General features: G+C 47.1%; 1 protein-coding gene across 1 annotated transcript in view; it reads right to left on the bottom strand.

Annotated features, from left to right (window-relative positions):
* The window catches only part of VAV2 (vav guanine nucleotide exchange factor 2), a 119,191-nt gene that overhangs the window by 30,025 nt on the left and 66,915 nt on the right, over positions 1–22,251 (bottom strand). The window contains exons 3-4 of the mRNA XM_058818479.1: positions 16,611–16,669; positions 4,654–4,722 (exon numbers count right to left, since the gene is read on the bottom strand). Of these exons, the coding sequence (XP_058674462.1) occupies positions 4,654–4,722; positions 16,611–16,669 (128 nt within the window). The remainder of the gene's footprint in view (positions 1–4,653; positions 4,723–16,610; positions 16,670–22,251) is intronic.

Here is a 22,251-nt window from a genome sequence, read left to right as displayed (position 1 = left end):
TGCCAGGATGCTGCCTTGGAGTAGGGGAAAATGAAGGATAAATCCATAAAATCACAGCTTGTTTGGGGCTGGAAGGGACTATGGGAACAAACAAATTGTGATCAATAAATGTGCCCCATAAATGACATGCAGCAGGTCCTCCACGCTGAAGGAACCCTGCACTCATCCCTGCAGCGACACTGGGGAAGCCCTGAGGGATTTCAGGGCCACTGAAGAGCCTCTCCAGCCATAAAAGCTGCTGTGGGGAGTTGATGAGTTTGTACCAGCCTCAGGAATTCAAGGACAAACCCTCATGACAAACCCACCACAGCAAAACTCCGTCCAAACCACGCTGAGGAAAGAGCCAGAACCACCAGGAACAGCAAAAGAAAGAGCAGCAGGGGACAGAAGGAGCTAAAATAAGACAACCAAGAGACAACCCCAAATTTCCAGTCCTGTGACCAGGGTAAAGAGCCAGAAGATCTCAGAGCCACCACAGGTCCAGGCTGGGAGATTTGCAAGGTCTCTGAGGCAGCTGTGAGGCTCCAGCCCATCCCAATCCCCACTTTCTCATCCTCACTCTGCACTCACAGCTATAAATACACAGTTCCTCCAACCAACCCCCTCATTCTGTCAGAGAGGACAAGCAGAACCCTGAATCTGCAGCACATCTGGCAGGTTTAGGTTTCAGGGTGAGGGAGTGCAAGATGTGCAGCTGGAGGACTCGAGATCTTACAGGGTTTTAATTTCTCAGATTGGACCTGGATGGAGACACAAATCTGGAAAGAGCAGAAGCTTTTTCCCATTTATTCTTGGGTCTTACATTCCCCATTCCAAGTGGAATTTCTCAGGCTCTGATCCTAAGAAAAGTGACCAATATGATCCAAGAAATGGCACAAGCAGGACATGTAAAAATCAATAGGAGTGACACACAAGGGACAGACACATTTACAGGCACTCTGGCTCAAGTGCCCTGCACCACAGAGCCATTTATTTGAGGGGCTGTCTTGCCTGCTTTGTCCAACATAAAAATAATGGGAAAAGTGGCAGCTCACTCATCATCTCACCTTGGCTCCTGTGCTCGTAACTTTTTTTAATGCATTTGAGAAATTCTGCTGATCACAGCACTATTTTGGAAAATGTGAGGGGGACAAGAAGTCAAAGAAGCAGGAGAAACTTCAGCAAGAAGCTGAGCCCAGAAGAGGCATCACTTGAGAAACTGTGGCCTAGCAGATCTCCTTCCCCTCTCCTCTAGGATGGAAAGGTTGGGAATACACAATTATCCCAATAAATTTGTCAGGGATAAATTGCTGCAGCTTGAAACAAGAGCAGGGGACATCAACATCAACCTGTGGGACAAAGCTCTCCAAGGGTAGGGTTTGGAGGGGACCTGCTTTGCCTAAAACACTTTTTTGGTCCTTTATGCAACACTACAACTCCTCTCCTCACAAGAAATTATTTTCAGAAGAGAAAACAAAGGTAAAAGTTATGCAAATTAAATGTTTCACATCAAACCATTCACAGAACTTCTGCCTGATTCTGAATTCTTCAAGCAGCCAACAAAGAACCCAAAACCTGCCCTGTGTCATCTACTTAATTGTGCCAGTGCAGAGGAGAGGGTTCATCATAAAGAAGGCTCTGGGGCTGCAAAGAGGGCCAGGATTAATCACTGCCATAAATTTAATGAGACAAAATAACTGGAGAGAGCTCAAGTGGCAGCGGAGAAAATTTAGGTGAGATGTTAAATATAACTCTGAGGTACCAGGATGGTTTGGAGCAGCTGAAAGAGCCATAAAGGGGGATGGAAAAGCAGTTGGCAGGGCAGCAAGGTGGATAATTGCCTCCTGCCATCAGCTGCCAGCAGCCACAGCCATGTGGGAAGCAGCAGCTCCTCTCCCCAGGGACCTGCAGGAGCATCCTTGGGACAAGGGTCACTGACAATCCCTGATTTGGGGACACAGAGGATGAACCCACTGTGCTGCTATTGTAAAACCCAGCTCATTTCATGGACAAACACCCCCCAAATGGCTGCAGGAGCATCCTTGGGACAAGGGTCACTGACAATCCCTGATCTGGGGGCACAGAGGATGAACCCACACACTGCTGCAGCAAAACCCAGCTCATTTCATGCACAAACTCCCCCCAAATGGCTGCAGGAGCATCCTCAGGACAAGGGTCACTGACAATCCCTGATTTGGGGACACAGAGAATGAACCCACACTGCTGCTGCTGCAAAACACAGCTCATTTCATGCACAAACTCCCCCCAAATGGCTGCTCCAGGGTCTGGCATGGGGCAGGCTGGAATAAATCAGGCAGCAGAGGCCAATTGTCCCTTTCCAGCCCCTCACAGCATCGATCAGCAGCACTTGCAATGCAAGCAGCCCCTGCCATCTGCCCAGGCTGGCTGCAAGCTGCCATCTGGCCCAGGGCACAGCAAACTGAGGGGCCAGAGGGCTGGAAACAGGGAATTTGAGAACTTCCCAACTCCCCTGATAGCCTTTTAGCTTCCCTTCCCCTTCCCATCACCAATTGTTCGGGGTTTTTTTTTAACTAAATAGCTGTTTCCAGGCAATTATGTGCCTTGATCTGTCTGGGGCTGGGATTAATCCCTGCACCACCCCAAAGGTGAAAGCACAATGGGGTCAGCAAGGCTTAAAACACCCTTTAAACACACAGAACCCTGTGGATGCCCCATGATTTCATACACAGCTTGTTCCTGCAGCCCCTTTCCAGGCCTGGTTTTTGTCCCACAGCTCCTCCCTGCTGGGACAGCTCTCAGGATAAAGGTTCTCACTCTTTAGAGCATCATGGGGACATCAGGGACAAAGCCTGGTTCCTTCTGCTCCCCAAATTAGCACCTCCATCACAAACATGTTCATATTTTAAAGGCTCTGCAGCACAGGAATTCAAAACCTCAACCCGAGGACACCAAACTACTCCACTCAAGCTGAAATGAAGCATTCTGACATTCTCCTAAAAAAAACCAACTCATTTACCCCTCAAAATATCTTGTTAGAACCAACTCAGAGTTTATCCTGAGCTTTTTCTCCAAAGAGAAAAGGCTGAGGGGTTCTCAGGGAGTTTTTGGGGTTTTTCCAGCTATGAGGGGATTCTGACACTGTTTTGTAGGCCGTGTTTCCATGCACAGCAAGGGCAGGCCTGCATGAGGGAATCTGTGCAACCCCTGCTCATTTCAACATGCCTTTCCCCCACTAGTCCTAAATAAGATGTTAAAAAGAGGATTTTGCAGAGAATGGGCAAACAGGGAAAGTTAAATTTGGAGATCTGGGACAGAACAGGGAAATCGGTGGAAATAAACCTCCAAATTATCTGAAGGGCATCACAGCCCCTCTGACCATGGGACAATTTGGGAAGTTTCCATCTGGACACCTTGTGCCCAGCAGACTGGAACAAAGAACCAGTTTGGGAACCCACTTCCAGCACCAAATGACCAAAAAAGCTGGGAACAGATTCCCAGCACCAAATAACCAATAAAAGTGGGAACCCACTTCCAGCACCAAATAACCAATAAAGCTGGGAACAGATTCCCAAATAACCAAGGGCAGCACCCCAAACCCACTGAGCTTTCCAGGCCAGCACTGCCATCCCCACCAATACTCCTGTGAGAGTCCCCACACAAATCTCTCTCTAATTAAAAGCACATCTATGTGTGAGAAAGAGGAATTTTAAACTCCAATATTAAAGGGATTTTGAGAACTTTCAGAGAGGGGGCACAAAAATTGCTATTCTTGAAAAGATCCCTTTCTGAGTTAAAATTTTATTAAACTGCAGCTGCTGGGAGCCAACAGCAAGCAGGGAATTCCAGGGCACTCCATTCCCTCTGCTGGTAATTTATGATTTACTTTTGTAATAACTGAAGCCATAAGGAACTCATTGGATTAAGGAGCCTTATTATTTATGTTGTGGAACAATAATATTTAACTGCATAAAGCCACACATCCAGCCATGCACTCCATCCCTCCATATGAGGCAGACAGAGCCCTGGCTCGATGGGAATGCTGCCATTGAATTCCAATAGTGCCTGCAGTTCAAGGTTGATTTTAAAAGCCTGTTACATCACCACCACAGGCACAAAAACCAGATAAACACACACAGAGACAGCAGCAGCATCACCCCATGTCCCACCAAGGACAAGCAGGACGGGTGCCACGGCAGGACGCGGCTGCCACAGCCCTGGAAATGTCCAAGGCCAGCCTGGGATAGTGAGAAGTGTCCCTGCCCATTGCAAAGGGGTGGAATCAAATGGTTTTCAAGGTCCTTTTTCAACCCAAATATTTTCTGATTGCCCCAGGGCCAAAAACACACATGGGGATGCGGCTCCAAAAAATGCCATGGGGGCAATAAGTACCTCACTGCCTTGGATCACCTCAGAGGATGAAGGGGTTTGGGATTCAGGATCCCCTGGGTTTGGCCCCTTTCACCCCACACCAAGCCACTCATCAGCTCAACCTGATTAGAAGTGACATCTCCCAGGGTTTTCCCACCAGAAAAAGATGGACTTTTGTCAGAGCACAAAAATCTCCTGGCCAAAGGATCAAAGCAGCCGTGCTGGCTCTCCCAGCCCTGCTGTCAAACTTTATGTGCCTCTGCTGGAAAAGCCACAGGAGCTTTTCCCTCAGCCCTCCCAGGAGGAGAAGGTGAGGCCACTCACTCTGCCAGCTCCTCCAGGCTCCGGTACACGTCATCGTCATTCTCCGTGGTCTCCTCTGAAGGGAAGGGCCTGGCAAGGGAAGGAATGACAGGGTTAGATTTTATTTTAGTGCCTCACCCCTCACAGCAGAGCCCCTGAGCTCAGCACAGCCCTGAGCATCCTGCTGAGCAGCACAAAATGTTCACTGCAAAGCTGGTTTGGTCCCAGCCCTGCTGCTTCCCAGGGCACAGATGGCAGGGGTGCAGGTGGGGAGGCTGCTGGGCACACAGGGCACACTTGGGCACTAAAATGAGCAGCTGCATGGGCTGACAGCACAGCACCTCAGAGCCCCTGTGGTGCTGAGCCTTGCTGCTGAGCTGGTGCTGCACAGACAACTCAGGAACCTTAATTCCAGCCTGGTGCTGGATTTGTTGGGATGGAGAAACACCTTCTCCTGCAGCCTTTGCACCTGTGAGCTCCTTCCCTGCTCAGGAATCTTAATTCCAGCCTGGGGTTGGATTTGTTGGGATGGAGAAACACCTTCTCCTGCAGCCTTTGCAGCTGTGAGCTCCTTCCCTGCTCAGGAATCTTAATTCCAGCCTGGGGTTGGATTTGTTGGGATGGAGGAACACCTTCTTCTTCTCCAGCCTTTCCACCTGTGAGCTCCCTCCCTGCTCAGCCAGGCTCTGCACTGCCTCTCTGGAAGCATCTCCCAGCAATGCCAGTGGAATGACTGAGTCCCTATGAACCCCAGGATTCCTCATCTCAACAACTTTGTGGCAGCTGAAAAAAGTTAAACCCCTGGAGATGAGGGAAAGGACACCAAAAGGGCAGAAAGAAAGGAGGGGAGAAAGCAGATGAAAGGAGCGAGGGAGGGAGTGGGGGGAACGCAAGAATTCCTTGGCTCGTTCTGAAGCAATAACCAAATATGAAGCAATAACCAAATAATGTATGAGGGAGATGAGAAATACTGTTTTAATTAAAGCCCACGTATTATTGCTGGCACAGGGCCAGGCTGGGCTGGGGCTGGAGCATCCTCATGGGCACAGGGACAGCACAGGGACACAAAGGGGTGGCAGCAGCTCTGCCCATCCCTCCTGGGCATCCTAGAGGGCAGGTGGGGCTCCCCAGGCTGGAACCACTGTGGAGGAGCAAAGCTGGCCACATCTGAACCCCCAACTACCCTCAGGAGCAATTCCCTCCTCTCCCCTCCCTGCCCATGATAGATTGCCTCTCCTGAAAGATTTAATACATGGCCTGGTTAGCCCCTGAATTTGCTATTTCTGGATGCTTTCACTGGCATTAATTTGCTTTCTCTCCCCTGCTACACCTCAGCCTTCCTCAGGTGAGCAGCTCCACTCCAAGCAGTTTGAAATAGAGCTGAGACCTGAAGCCAGCTCAATTAAAACCCTGACCAGGAGGGGAAAGAGCTGTGCTGAGCCCAGCCATGGAGCAATTCCAGCCATCCCAAGGTGTGTCCATGGCCAAAGTGGCAACAAGGGAGGGAGGAAGGCAAGGATGCAAAGCTCTGGCAGGAATACAGAACTCAGAGGTGACTTCTGGTTAAACATCACTTGTCACAACAACAATAAAAAATCCACCACAAGGCACAACCTCCTTTCTCCCACATGCGTTTTCTGCTCTTATTCTCTGAGTATTTCCTTCCCCAGCGCTCGCCACACCAGAGAGAAAGGAGTAAAGGAGCCATAAAAAATGCTAAAATCACATGGACACATGTCCAGCCATAAATCTGGGCTTGAGGTGTAATTGGCTCCTGTGACACAGCCCCCCATGTAAGACAAGGAACAGAAAAGGGAGAAAAATGTTTTCTAATCAGAGTTTCATGGGGATGCAGCTGCCCTGGCCCTCCCAGCTTCACCTTGAGTGCTGGTGAAGGCCCAGAGTGAAAGTCAGGGCAGGGGAGGAATTAATAACCTGTGTCCCTGCAGTGGCAGCTAATGGCTAAATAAGGACTCAGAGAATGCAATTAGAGGGAGAAGTCACACCAGGGTGAGGATTACTAAATGGACCATCCAAAACCCAGAGCTGAAGGGCAGCTTTTGGGACAAAGCCTTGGGTTTTTCCTTTGTTCATCCCTTGCTCTTCCCCAGGAGTTCTAAGTGGAACGACACAATTTAATTTAGCTCTACCAACAGCCACAATTTGAAATATCTCCCTACTTTTGACTTAAGCTCCCTTTCACATCCATTTAGGTTCTTTTTTTGACTCTGAACACACCTGAGCTGGCTGCAAAATCAGATTGGATTTTGGTAGGGACAGAGTGGGTGAGAGGAACTCTGCTCTCACTCCCACCCCATCAAGGGAACACAAAGAAAAGCCAGCTGGGAGATCTTTCAAGCCAGTATTTGTCACCAGCACAGGGTTTTTCACTCAGAACCATCCCACAGGTCCTGCCCTTGGCCCCAGCCATGCAGGGAGCAGCATCTCCATCCAGGTGATGGATCTGCACCTTCCCCAGCCACGAGCTCCCCAACAGCAAACTCCTGCTTTGGGACCAATCTCTGTATCCTCTTTTTTTGTTTTGGTAAATTGAGGAAAAATGTTGTCAGTCACAAGAAATAAAAGCTCTGGGTTCCCTGGGAAATTGTCCAAAACCCTCAGGCACATTGCAAATCCTTACATAGAGCTGGGAATGCCCAACAGCAATGAGTACTGTGAGGCCACTGAAACCCAACAGGTCTGCAGAGGCCCCAGTTTATTAAAATTCATTTGAAAACGTCTCTTATTTCATATCTTTAGCTGAGCACCAGCTTTCCTTCCTCCACCACCATGCAAATCCACCTGCTGAGCCATCCATCCTCCCAGCCCGTGCCAGGCTGCTGCCAGCCCCACCCTGCTCAGATGAAAAGGAAAAGCCCCCAGTGCATCAAACAGAGCTGGAACAGGCTCTTAGGAGATAATCAAGCTCCCAAAGTGGACTCCTGCCCAGACAGACCCCACAGCAGTGCACAGCATCACTGCAGAGATCAAAGCAGGGAAGCGAAGTGGGATCCATCTGATGGGTTTGTTCAGGGCTGAAAAGGGAAGAAAGGACCAAGCAATTTGTTCTGGAGTTTGCAGTGAGCTGCTCCTCTGGAGGGCAGGATTACAGCACACGTTGATGCCAAGCACCCCCTCGATCTTACAAAACATTTTTTGGTCATTTCTGGATCTCCCAGAGGACACAGGCAGAGCCAGCCACAGCAATCACCCACAGGGACAATTCATTAATATTTTATGAGGCAACTCATGCAAAAAACCCTCCCTTGCTCTCAGGTTGCCCTGTGATCCCTCCCACACCCCATCCTCACCATCCACCCTGCCCAGGGAACCTCTCAGCACTGCCTGGCTGCTCATTGCTCTGAATTATTAAATGGGAAGAGCCAGGTAGGCTGCAATTCCAACAGCAATAAACAGGAGGGTTTGTTTATTTATTTATGAGCATATTTCAGCATCTGGGCTGCCTTGTCCTGGCAATAAAGCCAGCTCCTCACCTCTGCAGGGAGCAGAGGGGCAGGGATGAGGCAGCAGCTTCAGTCTGATCCTTTTGTACAGCAGCACCTTGGCCTCATACAATAAATCCATGCAGGACAGAGCAAGGACCCAGCATAGTTTATTTACCATTTTTCCACTCTCCACTCTGATTTCTCAGGGTCAAACACCAGCTCTGGGAACAGCAAGCTTGGTGAGAAGCAGAGAGGGAGGAAATGTCCCGCTCCATCCCAAGGAGCTGCTCCCAATGGAGGTGGTTTGCCAGGCAAAGAAGCTTTCCCGACTTATGCAAACCCCCTGAGGAGGGTAAAGGAGGTGATTTATCCCTTCCTGGAGGGGGATTCCACCCTGCCAGCACCAGCAGGATGATCTGCCCCCGTTTCCCTGAGCCCAGGGATAACACTTGGGTGTTTTGCAGAGCAGGTGGAGTGTGTGACACCCGGGAAACCTGAGCTGCTCCCATCTGCTGTCCCTTCTGCGAGCCATTTCTGCACTAATGGCAAGGAGCAGAGCCTCAGGCTGGTGCAAAGGAGCTCCTGCAGCTCTGCTGGGATGGACAGGGCTGTGCTGGATCCTCCTGGCACAAAAATATTCCCATGGTGTGGAGCCTGAAACTGCACCCCGCAGGATTTCCAGCACCCCTGGTTGGGTGTGCAGACCCCCTGATATCCCTGCTTTGAAGGCAATGCACAGAAATCCCACAGGACACTGATTTAATCAACATTTTAGGCTTCAGGCTGTGTTCCCATGGGAGTTTGGGAGTGGGGTTCTCAGCCCCACACCTCCCATACTTCCAGAAAAGTCCTTCTGTCCCACTGCTGAGGTTTAATGCTGCTTCAATCCCAAAATTTCAGGCTTTGGGTGTTCCCAGCACATTATTTTGGTAGCTCCAACCTTCCCCTTTTTCTTTTTTCCTCCTCTTTTTCTCCAGGAGGACGAGTCACTGGGGTCACCTCATTCCTGTGCCCTCAGTTCTGGAACCCTGAGCACTCCTGGAGCTGCCCAAAGAAAATCAGGGATTGTTCCAACACTTTTACACACCACTGAAAATGCTCCCCTTGTTGGCTTAATGGAATTAGGCAGAGTAATTTATATAAAAAGCAGCATTCATTTACCAAGAGGTGGCTGGGAGCTGACCTGGAGCTGCCCCTCCAAAATTTGGTTCCCACCTGTGATAAGGAGCAGCACCAGGCAATGATCCTGGTCCTGTGAGGTAAAACCACCCTATTAATGCCCCCAAAATCCATTTATATAAAGCAGAATAGAATCAATTCTCCCTGTGCAGAACAAGATCCATCAGAGCATACCAAAAGCTGCTGAATTTAATTAAAATCACACTTTTCTGTGGCATTACTCATCTCTGGAAAGAAGCACTTCACAGGGAGCCAAATTTTAGACACATCCTCTGAAAAATTACAGTTTGCTTTTATTTGTGGTCTGGAACTTGCAGAAATTCTTGCAGGATGAATTCTGATGGAAATTCAGCAGGGAAAGAGTGAGTTACATCACCAGCTAAGACAAAGATGAGGATGATGATGATGATGATTTTGCAGGAGAGCACTCTGAGCAGTATCAGCACCCAAGGGTGAGCTGCAGGCCCTGCTTTATCCTCAGCTCCAATCTGAACTGAGCATTTCTGGAGATGAGAAGACAAGAAGATAACAGCTCGTAGAATTTTATGTTTCGACACATTATCGCGTTTTTAAAAAGCCCTCGTGTACCAATGCCTCACTCCAGCAAGAGAAATTATTTTCTCCTCACTTCAGCTCCACACTGAAGAGAACAGATGGATAAAATCAAAAGTGGAATCCAGAAATGTCTTTCTTGAAAAGAAAGGAATAAAAAAGATCCAAACTCTGTGGGGTAACAGCACAACCAACCAGCAGGGAATGATTGGCCCAGTAAAGACCTGGGATGCATCTCACCAACAGCATCCCCTGCCTCACACTGGAAAACACCTGAAATCCTGAAATTCCCATTTTTAACTTGCAGCAAAGCAGCACAAGGAGATCTTTCAGCACTCTGAGTTTTCCTGCTGTACCATCCTGTGAAACGTGTGCCAATAAACAGAAATAATTACCAAAATGAACCTTTTTGTTTGATTCCAGCACAAGATAAACCCTCTTGCAGCACAAACAAGCTCCAGACAGCCCATCCTGAGGGACACCAGGAATCCCTGCCCCAGGGAGGTGCAGAGACACCTGGGCTGTCCCAGAGCATCCAAGTGCCCCTCTCCAGGCACATTTATCCTCATCCCCCAGTGCTGGAACCTCCCAGGTCCTCTATTTCAGAGCCTGGAACCTTCTCCATCCTTGGAGCATCCTTGGGACAAGAGCTGCATTTTGGGGAGGTGCTGGAAAGGTCCCACAGGGTGGGCAGTGACACAGGAGGAGGCTGAGGGAAGCACCAGTGACACAAGAGGTGACCCCAAAGCCCAGCAAGCCCCAGCTGAGCCCAGCTCATCAGAGCTGAGCTCATCAGAGCCGTGCTCATTAAGCAAAGCTGCTGCTGGGAAGGGACAGAGAAGCTGCCTTTGCTTGTGAGCAGATGCTTGTGGGGTGACCTCAGCATCCCCCCAGCCTACAAAGCAGGCGTGCAGGAAAACATGTCAGGGATATTTTTTCAGGCTTTCTGTGAGGATATAAACTTGCCAAAAAAAAATCTGTTAATTTTTTTTTTTTTTCCTAAAGTGGGAAAGGAGCTGCTTTTCAGCCAAGGATTCTGCTTATCAACAAATGGAGGAGCTTTATGGTGACTCCTAAAGGTTTGGTGGGGTGAGAAGAAACAATCCCCACCTGATCTCCTGCTTGTGGGGTTTGTGCTTCCACTTCCACTCTGAATTTGTGCCAAAACTGGTCCCAGTTCCAGGAGAGCTCTGCAAAACCAGCAACTGCACCCATTTCCAGACACAGATCCTCCCTCAGCCTTCTCCATCCATTTTATAGCAACACTTAAAGTGTGTACAAGGAAAACACAACGGCAGTAAAAGAATAATGGGCCGAGTGCAATTCCAGAGAGCCCTTGGCAGGGAATAAAACAGGCCTTGTAAAACCAACCTGCAGGAGAAGAGGAGCCCTAACAACCTCCCCATCAGGAGACACTTGAGGACTTAATTGTCAGTGCCTTTAATTGCTTGCCATTTTCACACCCAGCTGGATCTGCCTCCCATCCCCAGGGGAAGGGGGAGCAGAGACCAAATCTGATCTGCAGGAAGCCTGAGGATGCTGGAGAATCACTGCAAAGGCCATAAAAATCTTCCTCATCTCCCTTCTCTCCTTCAGGACAGCGAGGGGAATTTCCTGATCAGCTCCAGCTTGTGACACCACATCTTCTGCAAGATGGGGGCTTTGATGGTGGGATTGCTGCCTTAAGTTTTTGCTTTTATGTTTTTCACATTCTGTGCTGCTTTAGTGTGTAATTCTGAGCTTCATATCAGGGGATGGTGAGCTCTGTGCACAGAGCAGGGAGACAAAACAATTCCTGCTCCAGCTGGGCACCAAGGACAAATGATCCAAATCTCAGCCCAAGAGCACAAACAATGGTGGAACGAAGAGAGAAAAACAAGCAGGGTGGGACTGCATGGGGTAAATCTGGAGCTGGACAATGAACTGCAAGATGCAAATGGAGCAGAACTGATCAAAGTGAGAGACCTTGCAAGCGGTCGTGCATTTTGGGACCTTTTTGGTTTTTAACTGCCTTTTATTAACTGTGGTGCCTTCTGAGGAGAGCCATTGAGAGGTTCAGTTCATAGAGAAAGGATTTACTCAGATTTAGGGCCTCCACAAAGGCCTCTGAACATGCAAACCCCTTCCCGTCCTCAGCTGGGCTCTGCTGTGCACACATGAAAAATGCATGCAGGCAGCACGAGCCAATATTCCTGAACCTCCTGCTGGGCTTGCAGAACTCTGCTTCCAGGAAAAACACAGATCTCAGGGAGATGAATAAACACGTGCCCCCTGCTCTGCTCAGAGCTCCCTTTCAGCCCCCAAAGCACGAGGAGGATGATGGAGCCCAGAGGACGCCAGGATGTGCCACAGGCAGCAGGAACAGCAGTGGCTGTGGCAGGAAAGTCTTAGGGGAAAACAGGAAAAAAAAAAGCTTTAAAAATATAATTATAATCCTGGTTTATTGGGACCTGCAATAAGAAGTCTTGCTATCCTCCAGAGAGCTGAGTTTGCTCAAGAAAACTTGGAATGAAAATGCAAAAAGGGAATGAGAATGCGAAACGGGAATGAAAATTCTGGCTCCAAAGGCCAGGAGAAGCTTTGCACGACATCCCTGTGCAAAGAGCAAGCTGCTGCAGGATCCTGCAGGCTGGCTGGGAGGTGCCAGCCAGCGTGGGAATGGGGTAATGGAATTAGGGCTGCAGTGGAAAATCCTAGCTACATAATAAAGGCTCCTTGTTCAGGGATGGAGCACAGTGGAACTTCTCCCTGGAAGTGCTGACAGTCTTCCAAAGAGATGGAGAGAAGGATGAGAATCAATAACAAATAAATCTCCTCTCCTGAGAAATGATTTTTCAGATTCTGTGCTGCTTTGGTGTGTAATTCTGAGCTTCATATGAGGGGATGGTGAGGAGAGCAGGGATTCCCTTCACAGAGTAGGGAGACAAAACAATTCCTTCTCTAGCTGGTGACCAAGGAAAAATAATCCAAAATTCAGGCCCAAAGAGCAGAAACAATGTGGGCTGAAGAGAGAAAAACAAGAAGGATGGGATCTGCTCTTTGTGACTGTGTAGAACTATTTGGGACAACAGAGGGATCAAAACCCCAGCAGAAAGTTCCCAAATTATCCAAATCTCAGGCCCAAAGAGCAGAAACAACACGGGCTGAAGAGAGAAAAACAAGAAGGATGGGATCTGCTCTTTGTGACCATGTAGAACTATTTGGGACAACAGAGGGATCAAAATCCCAGCAGAAAATTCCCAGCCCATCAGCACAGAGCCTGCAGGGTTCTGCTTCCTGCAGGATTTGTGCAAGCAGCCCTGGGATGGGGACAGGGCAGGCACAGAATGGTCACAGCAGGGCTGGAGCTGCAGCTGCTGCACATTAGGCACATTGCAAATAAAACACTGCATTCAGGATGGAGTTTCTGCCCTGGTTTTGCTGCTTGTTTCTTGGAAGAAGCACTCTGTCATCTCCACAGAGTGCCCTGATAGCTATCTGCAGGACTCTGGGAAACACAGCTCCTCTGCCAAGGTTCCTGCAGCCAGAAATTATTAAGATAGAAAGAGTGGATTTCTTTTTTACACTGAACAGCACACAAGATTGATTTTTATTTTTCTCCATGCCATGAAACTTGTTCAAGGACAAGGAGCAGGCTTTGGGATTTATTTCACTGTTAATTTGTGTGATCCTGATTCTCAGGCCCCTAAAACAGGGATTGGAGCAGAGCCACATTCATGCTGTGGGGCTGAACACCATGCAATCCACCCAGCATCCAAATTTCACTGTATTTACCGTGGTTTTAAGCACTGTGCCTAAGCCAACAAGATTTTTTCCCAATTCCAAGGGAAGCATCTTCACTGGGAGAGGGAAGAGGATGGACCCAATGAACTGATGCGAGCAGTCCCTTCAGGGAGCCAGAGATGCTGCTGGTTCCCACAAGATTAGATTAACTCAGATTCATTCACTGGAGATTAATTTGTGCCATTGAGGGGTTTGTGATGGTGCAGCAGCAAGAAATCACCTAATTTAAAGGAAAGGAGATGCAGCAATGGACAAAGCCGGGGCTCTGTGGCTGCAGGGGACAGTGAGATGGCAGGGAACACTCCCAGGAGGGCATTTTCCTGGAATTACAGAATTCATTTCCAGTCTGTTCCATTTTCCAGCTAAAGGAGTGACAGCATTGTCTGTTCCTGCAGAGCTGGAGGAGAAACAGGGTTAACACACAGGAAAACAGGGTTAGAAGCAAAGGCTCATAAGCTCTGTGCTATTCTTGTGTAATTACGGTGCCAAAGGCTTCCAAGATAAAGGATTTTAGTGGGAACTGTAAATGCCAGCTGTAAAATGAATGAGAAAAAGCCACATCCCCACAAGAACAGCAAACATCCCTTGTCTCTGCATCCCAGCTATGCCCAGCCCTCACACAACCAACAGGGGCTCAGCAAAGCCTTCCAGCGGATGGAGCTCCATCCTCTGAGCTGGATCCAGGACCCCCCTCCCTGCCTTGGGAAGGGCTTTGCCAGGGGTCACACCTGGAACCATCCCAGGGATGCCCCAAGCTTTAAACCCAGCTACAGCAATGCTGTGATGGCCCTGCCAAGGGGAGGGAATGATGAGGAGGACTCCATGGATGTCAGAAGGCTAATTAATTACTTTATTATACTATATCATTCTATCTATTATAATATTATACTATATTACACTATATTATAATATTATAATATAGTGTGATGTAGTATAATATTATAATACTATTATACTATTATATTATAATTATTTATTATTATTATTATATTAGAATATTTTTAGTAGTAGTAGTAGTATATTATATGATATTATTCTATTTAAAACTGAACCTGCCATGCACTCAACCTGCACACAACTACCCAGAATCTCATGACTGTCACTCACAGTCCTGACACACTCTTGGCCCTGACAGGCCAAGGAAACAAAACACCATCACTATCGGAAGGCTAATTAATTACTTTATTATACTATTTTAGTCTAGCTATTATAATATTATACTATATTACCATATTATAATAATAAAATTATTATTATTACTACAACTACTACTACTACTACTACTACTACTACTACTACTACTAATAATAATAATAATAATAATAATAATAATAATATTTCTATCTAAAACTGAACCTGCCAAGCACTCAACCCTGCACACAACTGCACAGAATCTCATGACTGTCCCCCAACAGTCCTGACACCCACACACACTCTTGGCCAAGGAAACAAAACACCATCACTGTGGGTAAACAATCTCCATGTTGCATTCTGCTTTGGCACAAACACAGGCACAGCAAATGATAAGAATTGTGCTTTCTTTCTCTGAGGTTCAGAGAATGTGAATCCCAGAAGCAGTCTTGGGAAGAATTGTGCCTTGCTTTTTTCTCTGTGAAGGGCAATGTGGGGCTGCACCCAGCCCTTGCCAAGGCACTGCAGTTTGTGAATCCCCCAGCCTCCAAACCCCTTGGATGTTCCTTTCCCTTAAAACAAAAACCACTGCAGGACTCAGGGCTATCACCACAACAAACACTCCTGAACTCACAGCACATCTTTCTCCCCCAGACCCTGGGCCCTGCCTCTCCCCCAGCCCTGCTGGGATCTGTGTTTAACAGATGGGAAGGCTCTGAGCTGGTTTTACACGTGAAAAGCTGTTCCCCTCCAGCAATCTCAGCACAGACAAGGCAGGGAAAATATGTTCCAACAGTGGGAATGGTGGCAGGGCTGGGTGGCAGGGCTGGGAGTGGGGCAGGGATCCCATCCTTCCCTTCATCCTGGCTATGCCTGCCTTGGGATGCACCACAGATCCCCACCAGAACAGCAGCGGGACACATGTGGAGAAAATCCAATGTGTTCTGTAGCTGGGGGGTGAAAACACACACATTCCATCCCCAGAAAAACGAGCAGAGGTAATTTAGGCTGCAAACTCATCCCTGTTATAGCCGTGGCCCTAATGAGATGTTCCCAGATTAATAATACAAATGCACTCTAACAAGGAAAAGCAATTGCAAAGCAATTTTGCAGGGAGCTGAACAAAGAGCAGGATAACAGCTCTGCTTAATAGGGGCTGTCTGCTGCTGTTAATTCCTTCTGCACTGCTCCCTCAGAGGAGGAGCAGGCAGCACACCCTGCAATCCCACACCAAGGATGTGCTGTGACACAGCCAGGGGACATTTCCCAGTTATTAGGGGCAGAAAGGGCCCTGGGCTCTCCTGCACAGGGGACAGTGGGGACACTGGGGTGATGCCACAGCTCCTGAGCACTGCTGGCTTTCCTGGGATCCCTTGTGGAGTTGAGCAAAACCTCCAGATAGAGACAGCAAAACTCTCCCTGCTGCATTCGCCAGCACGAACAATTCCTCATGTTTTCACTTATTTCATCTGCAACTATTCCTACCTGCATCCCAAAGGTGTCTGTTTAACCCCATTATGTGCAGCTTCTGAAGAGTGTGAGGTGATTAAATACAAGGAATATGGAGAGAGGGAGAGAGAGATGTTATTTTAAAGCATCGTATTGAAAAGATCTTACCTAATTCCTTTGGTTTGAGCAATACTGTGGAAGGAGAGCCTGGATACTGCAGACAGCAAAACTCTCCCTGCTGCACTCCCCAGCACAAACAGTGTACACAATTCCTCATATTTTCACTTATTTCATCTGAAACTATTCCTACCTGCACCCCAAAGGCATTTTGGTGTCTGTTTAATCCCATTATGTGCAGCTTCTGAAGAGTGTGAAGTGATTAAATACGAGGAATATGGAAAGATGTTATTTTAAGGCATCATATTGAAAGGATCTTACCTAATTCCTTTGGTTTGAGCAATGCTGTGGAAGGAGAGCCTGGATACTGCAGAGATCACCTGGAAATGAGAGAAAAAGAGGCTGGTGTGCTTACTGAGTACACAGGAAGGTTTGGTGGGAGCCCAAGGACCCCCAGCCTGGTGCTTGGAGCTGGGATGGAAATGTTCCTGTCCCCCCCTCAGTGTCACAGTGTCACCATCAGCACCCTGCTTTAGCTTCCACCACTGAGCACAAAAGACATTTAACCCTCAGGATATTACTGAACAGCTTCATCTGAGGAAATTCCATCCCCACACTCATTTAATGAGCCCAGACCTGCCCTGACAGGTTTCATGCAACACTAAGAAGCGTTGAGAAAACCCTCTTATAGTTTGTGTTTTATTACAAAAGGATTACAACTCCTTCCGTGGCTCTCCTCGCACAAAATGATCTTATTGAGGCAAAACTTGCCAAGGCTGAACAGCTCTGGCTTCTTGCAATTCAATAAAGATGCATCATCAGTTTGTCAGAGGTGGGTGCAGACCATCGCCCTTTTCTGGCAGAGAACAGCCAGGGGTGATTCAACACCAAAATATTCTCATCAGCACTGCAATCAGAAGCAATAAAACCACCAGGATTTTCAGAAAAACTCCCATTTTTTGATGGAAGTTTTAATTGCTATGGGGAATTTTCAATGAAGAGGAACAAAGAATGGGTTTGAGCTGGATTTTAAGTGTGTTTTACCCTTGTTCACATTCACCATTTCAAAGCTGAGGTGGTAAAAACAAAGCTGTTGTTTTTGGGCTGGTTTCCAATCTCCTGGGATGGGACATGGATAAAGGGCTCCAGGTGTACAAACCCAGCCCCTGGGGGCTGCTGCTGCCTGGGGCTGCCCTGCTTCCAACCCTTTATTCAGGAATTTTGCTTTGGGATGCTCCCCTGGCTTGCTGGGACCACAACCCAGGATTTTCCCCTGGGATGAACTCAGAGCCACATTTTTATCCCAGGACATCAATGACAGCCTCATCTCACACCATCCTTTCCCTCCACACTTTTTTGCAACTTTCATCCCTCTCATTTTTCATGTGCCATGAATGCCAGCCTGGCTGTCAGCTGTTGGTGTGGAGCCAAAGCCAGGGCAGCAACCAAAAAACTGGGAAATCACCCGAAAAAAGTGGGGGATTTCCACATGGAAAACAGGGAATAGAACATCCCTGAGAGGCTCCAGGGCTCAGAACACCTCGAGTGGTACCTGGAACACCCAGCCCAGACAGGGCACAGAGATGGAAACTCCCCTGGCACTCCCAGCCCTGCTCCAGGGGGCTGAAAATAGCACCAGGGAAATCCTAGACTGACTGAATGAGTCTCTCCATGCTCTATTTTTAGCCTTCTGAAGCAAAAATCCAGTTTATGAATCAGACAGTGCCACCGCGGGGTTTGACTTCCAGGGAAATGGAAGAGAAAAGTTCCCAGTTCTCCTCCCCAGCAAGGCTCCCTCTGCTCTCTGCTCAGCCTGGCACATCAAACCTGGCTCTGCTTCCAGTGAGGAGCCAGCACAGCCCAGTGGGGATCCCAAATCCATGGATCCCAAATCCACTGATCCCAAATCCACGGATCCCAAATCCACAGATCCCAAACCCAACCCACGGATCCCAAATCCACATTCAGGTGAGAAAGTCAGGAACCAGTGAGAAAGTCAGGAACCAGGACAGCCAAGTGAGGATCCCAAATCCACTGATCCCAAACCCCAAGATCCCAAATCAACAGATTCCCAAACCCACACTCAGGTGAGGAAGTGAGGAGCCAGCACACTCCAGTGAGGATCCCAAATCCACTGATCCCAAACTCACAGGTCCCAAATCCATGGATCCCAAATCCACATTCAGGTGAGTAAGTGACGAGCCAGCACAACCCAGTGAGGATCCCAAATCCACACTCAGGTGAGAAAATCAGGAGCCAGCACAGCTGAGTGAGAATCCCAAATCCGTGGATCCCAAACCCACAGATCCCAAACCCACAGATCCCAAATCCATGGATACCAAACCCATGGATCCCAAACCCACGGATCCCAAACCCACGCTCAGCTGACAAAGCCAAGCCACCCAGTGTGAGGGACCAAGCACAGAAAGCCTCCTTGAAGCATCTCCAGAAGGGCTGTCCCAATATCAGGAATATTTTTCCCAACATCTCCTAAGATCAAAACAAGCCAAGTGCCAGCCCAGCTCCTCACAAAGCCCAGCCCCCAGCCAGGGAAGTGTTTAGGATCAGTAATCCTCTCCATTTCTACAGGATTAAACAACATTATTAAAACTAACTCAGCCCTTAAGCGTTTGCTAAACTGTGTCTCATTTTGCCCTGTAAAAAACTTCTTATTTGCAGGCAAACCCAGGCCTGATTCTGGCTCTGGGGTTAGGTCAGGACCTGTCCCACACCCACAGGGCAGCAGGAGGGTCCCTGACCCCAGCTGAGGCTTTTCCCTGCTCCTGGAATCCCAGGACACACCAAAACAACTCAAACAGATATTCCAACCTGAATTTTGCTTTGCCCCTGAACACTTTGGGCAACTTTGCCAGGGCCTCACCACCCTCACAACCAGAAATTCCTTCCCAATATCCACCTAATCCAAATCTCTGTCAATTTAAAGCTATTTCCCCCAAAAGTCAACCTACAAGTCATTTGAAGATGTTGTTTGGAAAACTGTTCTCTTATCTGTGCATTTTTCTTCAGGAGATGTGGGGCTGTGGGTTTTAACACCAGGGGCTTATGCAGATTATTGCTATTATTATTACTTCTTCACCCATTTCTCAATGCAATTTCCTCCCTGGAAACTGCATTCAGCACACAAAATTACCATAAAAGCTATATATAACAACCCAGTGACAATAAGGTGGCAGGAATATAAATAGGAATATAAAGGTGCCACATGCAGGTGGTGCACAGACACTTTTCTCTACCAGTGACCTGCAAAGGCTTCATGGGGATATTTCTGGTGGTTTTGCCATGAAAAGTGAGGGATGCCCTTCACATTCCTGAAATTCCAGTGAGTTATTGTATTTATGGTTCAATCCAAGCACCCAGCTGATCATTTACTGACCAGAGAAATCATTGCTGCAAAACAACAGCACCACAAAGTCAGGCACGAGCCCTGCAGGTGAGTTTGGGTTTAAAGAAGCCCCTGAGTTCTGCACTTCATGGGAAAAACAAAGAAAGAAAAGAAAGAAAAGAAAGGAAAGAAAGGAAAGAAAGGAAAGAAAGGAAAGAAAGGAAAGAAAGGAAAGAAAGGAAAGAAAGGAAAGAAAAGAAAGAAAAGAAAGAAAAGAAAGAAAAGAAAGAAAAGGGAAGGAAGGAAGTGTCGGAAGGAAGGAAGGAAGAGAGAGAGAAAGAAAAGAAAGAAAGAGAGAAAGAAAAGAAAGAAAGAAAAGAAAGAAAGAAAAGAAAGAAAAGAAAGAAAAGAAAGAGAGAGAAAGAGAGAAAGAGAGAAAGAGAGAAAGAGAGAAAGAGAGAGAGAAAGAAAGAAAGAAAGAAAGAAAGAAAGAAAGAAAGAAAGAAAGAAAGAAAGAAAGAAAGAAAGAAAGAAAGAAATTATAATTATAAAATAAAAATAAAAATAAATCTAGAAATAAAAATAAAAATTATAACATAAAATTAAAAATGAAAATAAAAATATGAATAAAAAATTAAAATTATAAAATAGAATTAAGATTAAAAATAAAAATAAATTAAAATTAAAAATTAAAATAAATAAAACAAAATAAATATTTTAAAATATAGAAAATAAAATAAATAAAAATAAAAACAAATAAAATAAATAAATAAATAAAATTAAATAAAAATATAAAATAAAATAGATAAAAATAAAAACAATCAAAATAAAATAAAATAAAATAAAATAAAAATCAAGACTTAAAGTGGAAAATTTTGGTCATTGGTCATCACTGGTCATTTTGGAAAACACCAAAGTGAGTAAAGAAATGGGATTTTTGAAACTAATTAAATAAAAACCACAATAGCCACACTACTTCAACAAAAATATTCACCACTTTTCTTCTTTACTCCCAACACTTTCTTTTAGGAATTGCAGATTTTAAAATAAACCAAAGCCAAATATAAAATAAATTATTATGTTCACTGCTCTTCTACTTCCTCTGGCATTGTTTATGGCTGATGGTATCTTTGAGCATCAAGAAAACTTTAAAATAAACTTTTTTTTTAATTTGATAAAACAAACTGCCCCAGCTGGGCTGGAGAACACTTTGCATAGGAGGAACTTTCCAGCTCTGGGCACTGCAGGGAGCAGGAATCGCGGAGGGCTCACAGCCAGCACGGAGCATTTCCAGAACAGATTTCCTTCTAAGCAAACCATGAGCTCTGCCCAAAACTGATAACTCTGGGCAGAGATTTCTCTGTGCCAACACTGATAACTCTGGGCAGAGATTTCTCTGTGCCACCTCTGCCCATGCCCTGCCAGGGAGAGGGGTTTGCAATTACAGGGAGTCATTTTCTGCTTTGCCCCTGAACTCAGAAAGGGCAGAACAAATCCTCAGGCCAAACATCCCCAGCCTCAGGCAGAAACTTGACCCCAAAATCAGAAATAAACTGATGGTATCTCTGAGCAACCAGAAAAATCTCTCAAATAAACTCTGTCAGGTCTGGAAAAACAAAGCAGCTTGGCATGGGAGGAAGGCAGAGAGCACAAACCACAACCTGCCTGCTCTGGATCAGTCATGGGTGCTCTTGTCTGGGGCTAAACCTGCAAGAGCTGATGTCTTGTGAAAGCTGAGATAGAACAGAGGCTGGATGGAGTTAAAGAATAAATTAGGGAATTATTAAAAGGATTTCCTCAATGGATCCACCTTGGGCAGCACAAGAGCCCAGCCAGGGCTGCACCCAAGATGAACCAAAATGATCCCAAAATGCACCCAAGATGAACCAAAATAGTCACAAAATGAACCCAAGATGAACCAAAATGGCCCCAAAATGCACGACCAGTCATGGGGTCTCTCACTTTGATCAGTTCTGCTCCATTTGTATATTAAAGTTCATTGTCCCATTTCAGCTTTAGCCCAGGCAGTCCCACCCTGCTTGTTTTTCTCTCTTTGTTCCACCATTGTTTGTGCTCTTGGGCTGAGATTTGGATCATTTGTCCTTGGTGCCCAGCTGGAGCAGGAATTGTTTTGTCTCCCTGCTCAGTGCACAGAGCTCACCATCCCCTAATGTGAAGCTCAGAACTACACACCAAAGCAGCACAGAATCTGAAAATACAAAAGCTAAACCTGAGGGATCAACCCCAAGCCAGCCCTTTTCCCTGGACACAGAGCAGCCAGGACTGCTGCTGCTGCTGCTCCAGCAGCCCAGGAATTCCCTGGGGAATTCCTTCAATCCCGTCTCCTGATGGCAGCTGAGCATCAGCCCTGGCTGGGCAGGAGCAATCCAGGGTGTGATGCTTTCCTGGGCTGCCAAGAGTGGGCACAGCCCCATGAAAGGATCCAATCAGATGGATTTTCAGATGGATTTTCCTACACCCATCCTCTCAAACCCACATCCACCCAGCTGCCTGCTGAGGATGAGGCTGCTCAATAATAACTGGTTTGGACAATTGGTTTGAGCCCTTCCAGTGCCTGCCTGGGTGATTTCCCCTGTGGCTCCACTTCACCTGCCCAGG

This window comes from Ammospiza caudacuta, chromosome 21, assembly GCF_027887145.1.
Source record: "Ammospiza caudacuta isolate bAmmCau1 chromosome 21, bAmmCau1.pri, whole genome shotgun sequence".
Classification (NCBI taxonomy): domain Eukaryota; kingdom Metazoa; phylum Chordata; class Aves; order Passeriformes; family Passerellidae; genus Ammospiza; species Ammospiza caudacuta.
Note: the sequence above shows the minus strand (reverse complement) of the source record. Positions and strands in the feature narration are given on the sequence as shown.